Raw genomic sequence first — 14821 nt, forward strand, 5'->3', positions numbered from 1 at the left:
TTCTCCCGGTATCTAATGAGGATACATTCAATGAAAGACTCTTCCAGTATAACGATAAGGATTCTTCCAGAATCCTGATGAGGAATTATGTAGATTCCTCCAAAATCTTGATACTGCTGAGGATTCTTCCAGAATCCTACTGATGTTTCTTCAAGAATCCTACTGAAGATTCATTCAGAATCCCTATGAGAATTTCTTCAATATTCTGCTCAATGTTTCTCCTAGATATTTGCATAATGTATTTATACTCAGGCACAAAAAATACTTGTCTCTCTTATAATTAAATAATTCACTCATATCCAACTTTGCCCAGTAGTCACGCATTACCCTCTGAATACATTGTGTTGCTCCCCTCGAATTGCACAGTCCTCCCATCAACTCCCGCCCTGACTTGTTGATTTTGATTGATTACGTTCACACAGTCACGAAACACCAGAAAGAAACTGAACAATCGATTGGCTGGCTGCGCCGTCAAAACTGAAAATCACACCTCCAGACTCCACGTTCTGCATCAGCGTTAACGTGCAAGCTCACGACCGAGAGGGATGTGGGCAGGTATCACTCGTCGAGATTTTGAGATTGATGGCATAATACTTACGCGGCTATTCGTATCTATTACCGAAGTCACCTGTTGAATGTCATTTTTGTGTGTAGGTAGCCGTCGCGAACGATTGCAGCTTGTTTCAGATTTATTCGGTTTTGTTGGACTTTTGAAGCAGGAATGACCAACGCACGTGAATTAATACACTAAAACATCAATTTATGGAGTCTTTTTTACGCAAACTCAATTGACGTTTCTTTTTTTACGATGTGCGTAAATTGAGTTTAGACAATCATGTGGAAAATTATGCAATGGAATGGACTGAATGAGATGAAAATCGTTGGAAACCTATTGCAATGTGGGTATTTTCGGAACGGATACGAAGAGTGGATAACGAAAATCGAAGTCCGACGCCATTTTGAAATCCAAGATGGCGATCTCCGATTTGGAAATCGTTGACATGGGGTTGACCCTTGCAATACGGCTCATCTCGGAGAGAGTTGCTCGCTGTCACTATCAACGCTTAAAATTTGCTGATTTGTATAGGCCGACTGCGATATAATTCGGATCAATCTATCTCACATGAACATCATGCTGTCTACTCACTAGTGCATTGATGGCGATAGACTATGGATATCACTGATGGGTTAAGTTTAGCCTTAAATTAAGCAAATAAAATGGCAATTTTTCAGTACGATATTTTAGACAATGTTGCAGATAGAAACTATGTGTTGGTCACAGAAAAACATTAATAGCATGGATAATTACCACATAATCGCTCATTCTGCAGTGATTATGATCTAGAGTGCGATGTCGCCTCACTGCTGTTGGTTGTCAATTCAAAGTGATATTGATAACTCGCAAGTGATATTAATAGTTTTAGAGCATCAGCCATCAGCTGATATGATTAATATTAAGCAACTCTGTTCTCGGAACGGGCACGACAAGGGGATAATGAAAATCGATGTCCGACGCCATTTTGAAATCCAATATGGCGACCTCCGGTTTCGGAAAATCGTTGAAAACCCATACAATATGGGTATTTTCGAAACGGGTACAATTGAATGGTTTGGAAAGTGAAATCCTTGCAATATGGGTATTATCGGAACGAGCACGAAGTGGATTACGAAAATCGATTACCTACGCTATTTTGAAATCCAACATTGCGGCCTCTGGTTTCGGAAAATCGTTGAAAACCCATGCAATATGGGTATTTTCGGAACGGGTACGACAAGCGGATTTACCCACGATTCAACAAAAAAAACAAGATTGGCAGAATGCTTGAAACATAAATTAAACTGATAATAAATCTTCGAGCTGTTTAGTAGAATACCTATAAGTAGATGAAAAAACCGAATTTAGTACTATACCATTTAATTCCACTAGAGTTTGTATCCTTTGACAGATACGCGTATTTCGACCTCAACTGTAAGGCCGTCTTCAGTGTCGTGTACTAGACTCGACTAGTACACGAACTGACGAAGTCGAGTCTAGTACACGACACTGAAGACGGCCTTACAGTTGAGGTCGAAATACGCGTATCTGTCAAAGGATACAAACTCTAGTGGAATTAAATGGTATAGTACTAAATTCGGTTTTTTCATCTACTTATAAATTAAACTATTTATCATCTTTTCAATACATATTCATACTCGATCAACGCCTCACTTATTCTTATGGGGGATGAAAGACACAATAAGGTTTTCCATTGTATTCTACTGTCTAGTAAAGCGTTACATGGTTTGTGCATGACCCTTAAAGGTTCTGGATTGTGAGAAGATCGATTGAGAATAACTGTAGTGAAGTTCCTGAGAAACTGATAGTAATAATTGCTAGTTGAAACGATTTTTTTGCAGAATTTTTGACGGAATTCCAGCGAAATATTGGATGCAAGTCTCTAAAAAGCCTATATTTTAAATAGAGACCATTTAATGTAAAGTAATAGATACTTAACCTTGACCCAAAATGGTCTCTAAAATCTCTGTTCCTTATCCTGCTTGCATTAATTCCAGATGCAAAATTGTACAGGCTCCAAATACATAAATCCTCTGAGACTATTCAACGGGTTCAAGAGCCTCTTCAAGAAATTCGTCTCAGGTTCCCCGAGGAAAAGCTACAGGTATTATCATAGTAATATTATTTAAAATACTTTCTTCTACAGGGATCTCTCCAGAAATTCTTCTAGAGATTTCCCTACCAATTTTCCCATAAACTCTTCCAGCAATTTTTTGAAGGATGCTCAGAAGAATTCCTCCAGCATTCGCTCCGAAAAATCATTAAAAACTCCGAAGCTACTACCTCCAGTAATTTCCTTTGATTATTCTTTCCAAAACTATCCTAGAATTGCCTCCGGATATTTTTCACTAATCCTTCAACCAAATTCTCCAGTTGTTACTTTAGGAGATCCTAATATTTTTTACAAGAAACCCTGCCAGAATTCCTCCACCTGTTTATGTGAATTCTTTCACGGTTCCTCGCAAAAATCCAAAATTCTTTGAGGGGTTCTTCGAACAAATCTATTTTTTTAACGATTTTTTTCCAGAATTTCATGCAAGTTTCACTCCTGTAGTTTTACCAAACATTGCTTGAAAAATATCTCAAATAGTTCCCATGAATTCTTCAAAAGTTACAGCACATTTTTCCAATAATTCCTCCGATCATTCCTACACAAATTTCTATAGAGATTCTGTCCAATTTTTATCGAGAAATTTCTTTTGAAAATCCTGCGGAATACTATCCCGAGATTCGATTTATATTTTTTTAATTAGCTTAGCAAATTATCAAGGAGATCTTCCAAAACTTCTTCAAGAGTCCAGGAGTTATTGCAGATATCCTTGTTCTTTAAGGGTGACTTAATAACTTATCCAAATTTTCTGTAGGATTACCTCTAGGATTTTCCTTAGAAATACCTCAAGAAAAAATTTCTTGGCATTTCCCTGAAGACATTCCAGGAAGAATTTCGAAAAAAAATGTTCAAAACTTACTTGAGAAAAGCTCAAGGAATTATCTACTGGAGGAAATTGTGTACAAATCTTAGAATCTCTGGATCGATTGCTGCAGGTATCTTTTGATAAATTCCTTGTTTAAATCTTATATCAATCCTGGAGGACAATTTTAAAAGAAACCCCTATAATTTTCTTCTTCTTTTTCTTTGTGGCGTTACGTCCTCACTGGAACAGAGCCTGCTTCTCAGCTATTAACTAAGAGCTTTATTTGCCAAAGTTGCCATTTTCGCATTCGTAGGGGGAGATCCCCCAGTGCCAGACAGCACCCAATACCGGACAAAGTCGAAACATTGAGAAATCATGGTCCAATCAAGATGGTGTATTAGTAGAAAAGAAAGCTATTTTGTAGACTAATGTTCCCATCCTTGAAATTTGCATGCCTTTTTGAAAAAGTAGGAAAGTTTGAAAATCTTTAAAAAATTGACGTATTCTCTTAATGTTGAGCCTATTTAGTAATTATTTTGAATATGAAAAAAATACTTTGGATCACGCAAGCATGATCGAACATAATCCTAATTTGATAGTATGAATTTATTTTGAACCATAATTGAACTAAATATGGACAAATTACAATTTTCGTTAAGCACCTCCTGTCCCTCAGTTTCGGACAGCTTGATTTGTTATATGATATCTTTGTAATTATTGCGTCAGTGTTTCAAAATACTTTCATTTTTCATGGATTCCGTCGATCATGGTATCAAACATGCAATAAAATTAAGTAGAATGAACATTCAGAACAATATCGTAACATGTGCTATTTTTCATCATATATGGAAGAGGTTTTTGATAGGCATCTTGCAAACCAATAAAAACTCAAATTATTCTTGTAAATGTTGCAAATGCATTGAATTGGTAATTATAAACTATTCCTATAGTGTACACATTCAATGATGTTCAAATTTGCAGAATTCGAGGTATTTCCAGATCGTGTCCGGTATTGGGTGCCACCTTTCAAGATCGATCAATTTGGTACTAAAATACATCATCATAATGCATTGTCAAAATTCATATTTATATATTCAATTATATTTTTGTATACTACAAAAATGATAATATTTATCATGAATGGGTAACACGTGCCCATAAAATCAATATTTTTCGAATTATGAATTTAGTGGCTTAAGTGTCCGGTACTGGGGGATCTCCCCCTATATCGTGTGGCAGGTACGATTATACTCTATGCCCAAGGAAGTCAAGGAAATTCCCATTACAAAAATATTCTGGACTAACCGGGAATCGAACCCAGACACCTTCAGCGTGGCTTTGCTTTGTAGCCGCGAACTCTAACCACTCGGCTAAGGAAGGCCCCAGAATTTTCTGGAGAAGATATTGATTGAATTTTAGAGGAAGTTATTGCCAGGAGTCTTGAAGGATGTCGCAGGGAAATCGGTGGATGAATCACTAATTAAATGTTGGAGGAAATAGGACCTTCTTGAAAAATTTCTCAAAGAAGTTTTGAAAGAATTCAGATGATTTCTGAAATAATCTTTAAAGATGAATTCTTGAGGAATCCTGAATAAAATTTTTGGAGAAATTCCTTGGGAAATAATCACTGAATGAACTCCTTTAGGAATTTCCGGAGCATAACTGAACATTTAGGCAAATACCTAAATAAATTTCTGATAAAATTCCTAGAAAAAATCATGAAAAATACGAACAGTAAAACTTGTCGTAATATCACGAGGAATTCTCAAAAAAGTGTTAGATCTTTGAGAAATATCTGCCGTAACGCTAGAATCAAACTTTTTCTTATCTCTTGTCTCTTATTATGTTTTCTTGATTCCTGTTTGGTCTCTTTTCGGCCTCTTTTTGATTCCTTTTAGAGCTCTTATTGGCCTCTTTTTTCTTGCAAGAGGTCTTCAATTTCCTATTTTTAGGCACTTAGTCGCTACCAGCATTTCAAAAACGAACAGCTTTCTAAATCTTGTGGTAATGACTGGCATGAAAATGACGGGGTTAGAAGCAAAGGGAGTGACATAAACCTAGTTTTGAGAAAATCTAGTTGTTTTTTTTTCTCAGCAACTTTTCATTCTATACAAATTATATGGGAGTCAAATAACTAAGAATTATGTCACTTTTTTCTGTTAAGCGAAAAAAATCTCCTGAAAATATCGTTAAAGCGCTTGGAAACAGTAGAACATCCTCAACTAATATAATGTTCAATGTACAGTTCAGGGTTGAAATCGTTCTTAGCCTCACTGTGCATAAAATATTTTCCAACGTTTGTCATACCCATGGTTTCGAACGTGGACGCGGCTCTGCATATCGGCCTTCGCGATATTGAAGAACTATCTATTGATAATTGGTTACGCTTGTAGATCCTAAGGACTATATTCGATGAAGTCCTTGGAGGACCAAGAACATCCGCACAAATTAATACGATACACCGTTTACTCACATGAATGGTTAGGGGCCTATGGAGTATTTAAAAACTAACTTCTAATTACTTATTACGGTCGTAGATCCCAATAAAGTCCTTGGAGGACCTAAAACATCCGTACAAATTAATAAAATATTCCGATGACTTAAATGAATGGTTAAGAGACTGTGCCATATTAAAAAACTATCGATAGACCATTGATCGCGCTTGTAGATCCCAAGGCGATGAAATCCTTGGAGGACCTAGGACATCGGTACAAATTATAACAATACTCATTTTACTGCTATGAATAGATAAGGGCCTGTGCCATATAAAAAAACATCTAACGATCGAAGGATGAACTAGAAAACCTGTTGTACTCACTTAGTTACCAAAACCCTGATTTGACAACACAACGATTCTTCAAAATATACCACCAAAGGTCGGATCTTCTTGGATCCAGTATTCTAAGATATTCTTCTACATTGAAATGATGAATTGCCAAATTGAAATATTGAAAAGCATCCTGGAAATAACAAAATATCTTCCATTATTTTCTGATCAGCATTAATATTTGCAGACTTGGGGTTTGAAGGTATTTAAAAAAACTCCGGCGATTAGATGATTCACGAATGAATAACATGAAAGGCGAAATACTTTTAAATATTGTGAAGGAAGAAAAAGGGACAACCGTACCAATCGTTCCATTCAGGGAGCTAGACAAAATCGTTGGAAGTGGCGCTGCTAAGAATGTTAATGGGCACTCCATGTTGTTTGTCCTTTTCCTAGGAAGGGACACAAGGATTTAGCCCGTATGTTCTGGCTCTGAAACCTAGGCTTAAGCGCCCTTACTTGCTCTCTGAAACGAAAAGAAAAGTGACTCTGACCTCCCTCCCGTTCGACAGCAGTCTATAATGTATGCATCCTGAAAAAATGAAAACCTTTCATGAAGTGTGTTGAAATGTTAAAAAAAATGTATGTCAATAGAATGTGTTTCACCAATGAACACCCGCAAATCCTCAAAGTGGCATTTTGGACCACTTTCGTATATTTGTTTTGATATGCAAATAATTTGAATAAAACAATAATAATAATCAGAACATTCTCACTAAGTTCATCGAAAGCCACGGTGGAGGTGTCATTGGCATGTGCTCTTCCATATTGTTTCATTCATGTGAGTCACGATCGATAACACGTCGAGGGCACATTTTTTTTACCTTGGCCACAATTTTTAACTTTTTGTTTAGTCTAATTTTACTACGCAAAGCTACATGAGTGAAGATCAATTCATCATTTCTATGTAGATGAATCGCAGCAAGCCAAGCGCGCGGGTGGCTGCATTTTGAATTTTCTGTCACGTTTACTTCGGTTACGCATTTTTTTTTTTTTTCAATTCGGCTGGTGAAAATCCGAATCGGCTGATGGTGCCACATGTCTATGCTCTATGGAAAAATGTGTTTAAAGTAAAAATTCAGAACAAAACAGACAGAAAATTCAACGCGTTTTTTCTTCTTGAAATTTCTATTTATGCCCAAAATCCAAAGAACTCTGGGAAGACCTTAACTTGCACACTAGTGTGGGACAAAATTCAGATTCTCGCTCCAGTGCACTTTTTGGATTGCATGTTATGCGGCCTAACATAACAACTGTGCAAAATTTCAGCTCGATCGGTGAAACCTTATTTTAGCGCCAGCCGTTCAAAGTTTGTATGGAATTTTCTATGGGAAATCTTACTATTACAAAAAAAATAACCAGAGGTCGCCCAATGACCTCTATAAAAATTCTGAGCACAAACGTTGATAGGTATTTTTACGATGAAGAATGCTGCCGAAGGCCGCGAAACAATCCGACACTAGTGAAAAAAAATTATTCTATGAAAACCTATTGGCAAGGCGACGTTGATTAACGCGTTAAGGAATAACAACAAAAATTGGATGAAATTTTCGAATAGTCTATGCTTAATAACTTTTTTTCACAAGCATAGGATTCTCCCCTTTAAAAGGCTGGCGTTAAAATATGGTTTCACCGATCGAGATGATATTTTGCACAGTTGTTATGGAACCTAAATGCAACCCAAAAAGTGGACTGGAGCGGGAGTCTAATTTTTTCCATGTAACCGTGTCCCAGGCTATTGCACACATTCTAGCTTGATTAAAAACCAAATACATCAATAATATATTAATAATACAGAGCATAATATCTCTAAATAATAAAAATTAATTCAATAAAAGTGGACTCCAGAAGGGGAATATTATTAGTTGAATTTTGGAATCCTGATAGGAATTCTTCCAGAATACTAATGATGATTCTTCCAGAATCCTGATGAGGATTTTTTTCCAGAATCTTGATAAGGGTTTTCCCAGAACCCTGATGATGATTCTTCCAGAATTCTGATAGGGGTTCTTCCATAATCAAGACGCGAATTTTTCCTGATTTGTTAAGTATCCTGATCAGATTTTTTCCTGAAACTTGATGAATATTTTTCCTGAATCCTGATAAGGATTCTTTCAGAATCCTGATGAAGATTTGTCCAGAATCCTGATGAGGATTCTTCCAAAATCCTGATGAGGGTTCTTCCACCAAAATCGTGATTCTTCCGGAATGCGGATGAGAATTCTTCCAAAAAACTCAAAAAACTGACAAGAATTGTCCAGTATCCTGATGAGAATTCTTCAAAAATCCTGATGAGGATTCTTCCAGAATCTTTCTAAATGCTAATAAGGATTCTGTCAAAATCCTGATGATGATTCTTCTAAAATCCTGATAGGCATTCTTCCATAATATTGATGATGATTCTTTCAGAATCCTGATGAGGATTTTTTCCAGAATCTTAATAAGGGTTTTCCCAGAACCCTGATGATGATACTTCCAGAATTCTGGTAGGGGTTCTTCCATAATCTTGACGCGAATTTTTCCTGATTTGTTAAATATCCTGATCAGATTTTTTCCTGAAACTTGATGAGTATTTTTCCTGAATCCTGATGAGTATTCTTCCAAAATCCTGATGAGGGTTCTTCCACCAAAATCGCGATTCTTCCGGAATGCGGATGAGAATTCTTCCAAAAAACTCAAAAAAGGAGGATGAGGATTTTTCCAGAATCTTAATAAGGATTCTTCCAGAATCCTGATGATGATTCTTCAAGAATGCTGATTACATTTTTTTAGAGCTTTGATGAGTATTTTTCCTGACTCCCTATGAGCGTTCTTCCAGAATCCTGATAAGGATTTTTTTTTTCAGAATTGTGATGTGGATTCTTCCACATTGCTAACGAGAATTCTTAAAGAATCAAGATGACAATTCTGGAATCTGGAATCCCAATGGATTCTTTCTGAATGCTAATGAGGATTCTTCAAAAATCTTGATGTGGATTATTCAACAATCCTAACGATGATTGTTTCAGGACCCTGCCGAGATTTCTTCCTTTGTGAAGTATCGACTGGTCTTCTATGCAACTCATTAGTACTATACCAGGGAGGAATCTTCAGAATCATTTTCAAAATTTTATTTTGAATCCTCTTCCCGGTATTACAACAGCTAGTCCATATTGGTACAGCTTACAACTTGACTGGCCTGAAAATGTATTTGAAGAACAAAAGCTTGTTCTTGAGACAAAGTTTCGATTTTCTGTTAATAAGTGGATACAGACATTTTGCATATTTGTTACATTTGGCTTGAATGCCCTCAATGTGATTTTTGAAAGTTAAATTTCTATCTAGAATGAGCCCTAGATACTTAACTTCATCTGACCAATTTATTGGAACCCCTCACATCGTGCCAACATGTCTACTTGAAAATTTCAAATAAAGAGCTTTTGGTTTATGTGGGAATATTATTAGTTGAGTTTTGAAAGCATTAGTAGAAATCTTCCATTTTTGCAAGCATGAAGAAAAAATATTCAAACATTTTTGCAATCTACTACAGATGACACGCAGGCTTCGTCCTGTGGCGGAGAGGCCTGTGTCATCCGCAAACAAAGATTTTTGACATCATGAGGCAACTCAGGTAAGTCAGATGTGAAAATATTGTATAATATTGGCTGCCTTGAAGAACACCAGCTCTTACAGGAAGTCTTTCAGACTAGGAGTTCTGATAATTAATCTGAAGTGTACGATTTGACAGATAACTTTGCATTATACTAGTATGTTAGAAAATTAAAGTTTTTTTGATTATACAATCACGCCTACATGCCAAATTCTGTCGAATGCTTCTTCTATATCTAGACGAGCTAGACCAGTGGAATAGCCTTCAGATTTGTTGGAACTGATCAAATTTGTTACACGTAAAAGTTGATGAGAGGTCGAATGTCCATGTCGGCATCCGAATTGTTCATTAACAAAAATAGAATATTCGTTGATATGGTCCACATCTGTTCAAAATGACCTTTTCAAAAAGTTTACTATTGGAGGAAAGCAAGCTGATTGGACGATAGTTAGGAGCTTCTGCAGGATTTTTGTCTGGTTTTAAAATTGGTACAACTTTAGCATATTTCCATGTATTAGGAAAATATGCGAACTGAAAACGTTTGTTAAATATATCAACTAAGAATGATAAGCTACTTTCTGGAAGTTTCTTGATGAGGATGTAGAAAATTCTATCATCGCCAGGAGCTTTCATATTTTTGATATTTTTTTAATAACTGTTCTCACTTCTTCAAAATCAGTCTCTCAGGAATTTTCATAAACGTTCTCTTGATTGAGAATATCTTCGAAGTCCTGAGTAACTTAATTTTCTGTTGGACTAGTAAGTCCTACATTAAAATTTTGCGCGCTTCAAACTGCATAGCAAGTTTTTGAGCTTTTTCGCAATTAGTTAGTAATAATTTGTTTTCCTCTTTAAATGCAGGTATTGGCTTCTGAGGTTTTTTCAAAATTTTAGATAATTTTCAAAAGGGCTTAGAGCCAGGGTCCAATTGAGAAATTTTATTTTCAAAATTTTCGTTTCTTAATCGTGAAAATCGTTTTCTAATTTCTTTCTGCAGATCCTGCCATTTAATTTTCATAGCAGGATCGCGAGTGCGTTGGAATTGCCTCCTCCTCACGTTTTTAAGACGAATCAAGAGTTTAAGATCATCGTTTATAACCACGGATTCGAATTTGACTTCACATTTTGGTATTGCAATGCCTCTTGCTTCAACTATGGAATTAGTTAGAGTTTCGGGAGTATTGCCAATATCGAGATTTGTTTGCAAAGAAATGTTATCATCAAGATTACTATCGATGTATGTTCGTATGTATTCCAGTCGACTCGCAAATAATTGAAAGTGGATCTGATAGGATTGAAAAGAATCTGATCATGGTATGATCATGGTAAGTATTCAAATACTTGGGATATTTGAAATGTAACAGGGACATGATCAGAATCAAAATCAGCGTGAGTAATAATCAGTTGGCTACAAAGGTGACTAGAGTCGGTTAAGACCAAATCAATCGTAGAAGGGTTTCTAGAAAAGAAAAAAACAAATAGGGCTACCAGGATATTAACAAATATCCTGAAAAGCACTCATCAAATGAAATTCTGCCGTTGGAATTGCTTTGCGAATTATTTCATGAGCGATGTTTTGTATTGAAGTCATCAATGACAAATTTGTTTTGACTTATTGCGAGTCAATATCCGCAAATAGGCAGCTATGAAAGTATATTTAACAAGCTGTGTTATAACAGAAACACCCAAAATTTCAAAAACTTCGGTTCGTCTCACTTATTGTTGCTGCAATTCAAAAAGATTTGAAACTTTGATTGTCGATAGCCTTCCACTACGTTTGCACACTGCGTGGAGTTGATCAGCATCCGCCGAGTAGTAAAATTTCGCTAGTTTTGTTAGTACATACTATCTGATTTGACATCTCCGAATTCCGAGGGGTGGGCAAGTACCTATTACGTACGAGTTCAAACTCGATCAAACGCGAATGTGCACACAGCTACGAGAGCTACCAAAAACACATTGCATGTGCAATATAATTAAAACGCATTTTGTCCGAACGCTATCGGTGTCGATGGTCTCCGGACGGGTAGTGCAGTGGCAGTGCTTGTGCAATTGCGGTTTAGCGGGTACCTACCTATTCTGTTGCAAGTTTGGCACACGGTTCTGTGCCCAATTCGTGTCGATTGAATGATTGTGCTGCCAATCGGCTTGCTGTAGGTCAGTCAGTAGATGCTGCGTTAAATCAGGTTGATATTGATCTGAGCAAGAGGGCAGGCAGTGTGTGCTGATGTGTGTACTTATGCGTAGTGAGCACGATACTGATTGCAAATTATGGCAGTGCATTGATTCGAGAGTGCTCTTCAACTAGTTTTGCCAGTTAATTAGGAAAGTGTGGCTTGTTGAAGAATGTATAGCATCATCAGTTCTTGAAACGTGAAGCAATGTAATAGTTTAAATTCAAAGAATTCATAATAGTGGTCGAAGTGCATGAAAAAATTTGTATAAATGATGCTGTCCATTCTTTGCTGCGGAAAAATATCCAAAGGTAGGGCTAAGGTTATATGACAATGTACCACAAGAGAAGCATACTGCCTTTTAATAACAAGTTTTTCAAGTTGCAGAACTGTAGTTTTTGTGTAAGTAACGTTATTATAAAATAATTGTTGGTTTTATGCAGAAATTAAATTGTATAGTACCTAATTCGATTGGTTATTTATTTATAAGGCCACACATTAGGGGGCCGTTTTTAGCCGAGTGGTTAGAGTCTGCGGCTACAAAGCAAAGCCATGCTGAAGGTGTCTGGGTTCGATTCTCGGCCGGTCAAAGATCTTTTCGTAATGGAAATTTCCTTGACTTCCCTGCGTATAGAGTATCATCGTACCTATCACACGATATAGGAATGCGAAAATGGCAACTTTAGCAAAGAAAGCTCTCAGTTGATAACTGTGGAAGTGCTCATTGAACAGGTGAGAAGCAAGCACTGTCCCAGTGAGGACGTTATGCCAAGTAGAAGAAAATTACACTGAACTACGTTACTCAAGAATAAAAGGAACTTTCAAAGCTCAGCTTGGTATACGACCATAATGTTTCTACTGATCGGAACACGATCCCAGAAATAGCCTCAAGCTACTTTAAGGGATGATGTGAGCATCGTCAGCCTTCAACAATTCATTTTTCCAATTCAAAGGAATCATCGGCTTGCATAAAATCTGCACACTAGGTGTGAGCAACAAGCTTGTCTATAACTTCTCGTATCATCGCGATCATCCAAGCGTATACGCACACTGCGTTATTCGTAGAAGGTAATCCAGCAGCACACCGGCAGCACCGGACCCGAGAATGACCCCCAACAGATTGTCGCCTCGCCCATAAATGGCGCCCAGCATCAACGTGTAATGTGTCACACTTAATTTGAGACTACATTACGCATTAAGCGTATCGAATACGTTGTCGTCGCCAAATCCGGTGCGGATAACATTTCAATTATCATCCGGCTTCGATCTAATTGCCAACCAAGTGTTGTGTTGTTGGATAGCTAATATAAGGAACCAGTTCTAATTTTTCTGTCACCTGTGTTTTGATTTGTGAGTTTCCTTGCGAGAGCGTAGTTGGTTGTATTACTGTATCGAATCGGATCGAAGTGATTTATGGAATTCGATTCACGCAAGGTTTCGCACTGAACACATGGTGTTTTGTACGTTGATGGTCGTTGTGTGACTTAATCAGAGCAAATGGTCATAAGTTACTGCTTCTAATACATCGGATTTACATTTAGTTATTAAAATGTATGAGGTTGCCATATGGAGCATTAGTTATTCGACCTTTATGACGTTAACTCTCTGCAGAAATTCTAAGGATATTTTCCAAAATATGGTGGAAGAAAACCTCTTGATTAGCCAAGATCAGAGGTTCAATTCTGGAAAAAAATGAGAGAATCTCTCACTATTTGCTCTCTGTAACAATCATGATCCGCTGCATATCATGAAACTCTGTGTTGTTCTACTGCTACAGCCCAGATTATATTGGGAAAGTAACAGTGCAGGTATCAGGTATCAGAAGGCCGGCTCCAAAGGCACGTTCCCAACCAGTTGGGAGATTTGTGCCATCGCCATATTTGGGCCTATTTCATCATCTACCCAATGGGAGAGGAAAGGGAAGGGAAAGATGGGAGGAAATAGGAGTGGGGTCCCTTGAAGAGGGAAGATCGCATAAGCGAAATGAGAGCATGTAGCTCCATACCACAATGGGTTCGAGCAGCGCCCTAAAAAGGGCACTGCAAAACGCATGAGCGCAAAGAGAGCCTATAGCTCATGACCACAGCGGGTTAAGAATAACAGAATGTCCTGAAGATTCAGGCTTCTGAATTCAGTTTCACTTAATAAGTGTTTACCAAGTAATTGGAATCGCATTTGCGAAAAAAACTGGATAGTTACATATCAGGTGATACGAAGTTCCATAATCGGAGTCACAACTATCACACACAAATGAGTCAGCACGCTGAATATTTGCCATGTGATAGTTGAGTCGGCAGTGGCCTGTCAACGCTCTGATCAAGAGACTGCAATTCTGCTTTGACAGATTTGTTAAATACTTCGCCACCCTTGGAGATGGCGCAGTAATGTACAATTTTGTTTGACGACATGACTCCAAACTATTCTAATATTGCTTGTGCTGAGTTGCCGCCCAAGAGTTTATCTGAAGCTTCACCCAGCACTTCGAAATTGGAATAGCCGGCTCAGGGCCAATGAAGTCATGCGATGCTCCATCGCGAGCTAGCTCATCAGCCAATTCATTTCCAGCGATGGAAGAATGGCCAGGTACCCATACAAGGTTTACAGAGTTGACTGAATTCAGTTCCTCAATTTGAGTTCGACATGCGATAACAAGCTTCGACCTTGAGTTGGCCGAAGCGAGAGCTTTTATAGCAGCCTGACTATCTGAACAGAAGTATATGACTTTACCCATTACGCGTTGTTGAAGTGCTGATTGCACTC

At 37.5% G+C, this 14821-nt stretch overlaps 1 protein-coding gene across 12 annotated transcripts in view; it reads left to right on the plus strand.

Annotated features, from left to right (window-relative positions):
* Nucleotides 1–14821, plus strand: part of LOC5579480 (cAMP-dependent protein kinase type II regulatory subunit) — a 351461-nt gene that overhangs the window by 255026 nt on the left and 81614 nt on the right. The window contains exon 1 of one of the 12 annotated variants that reach the window (XM_021842001.1): nucleotides 11921–12372. The exons of 10 other annotated variants lie outside the window; for them this stretch is intronic. In XM_021842001.1, coding sequence (XP_021697693.1) covers nucleotides 12333–12372 — 40 coding nt within the window. In that variant the 5' untranslated portion in view covers nucleotides 11921–12332. Of the gene's footprint in view, nucleotides 1–11920; nucleotides 12373–14821 lie in introns of those variants that run through there. One more of the 12 variants, XM_021841998.1, reaches the window with a different exon arrangement.

Source organism: Aedes aegypti, chromosome 2 (assembly GCF_002204515.2).
Source record: "Aedes aegypti strain LVP_AGWG chromosome 2, AaegL5.0 Primary Assembly, whole genome shotgun sequence".
Lineage (NCBI taxonomy): Eukaryota > Metazoa > Arthropoda > Insecta > Diptera > Culicidae > Aedes > Aedes aegypti.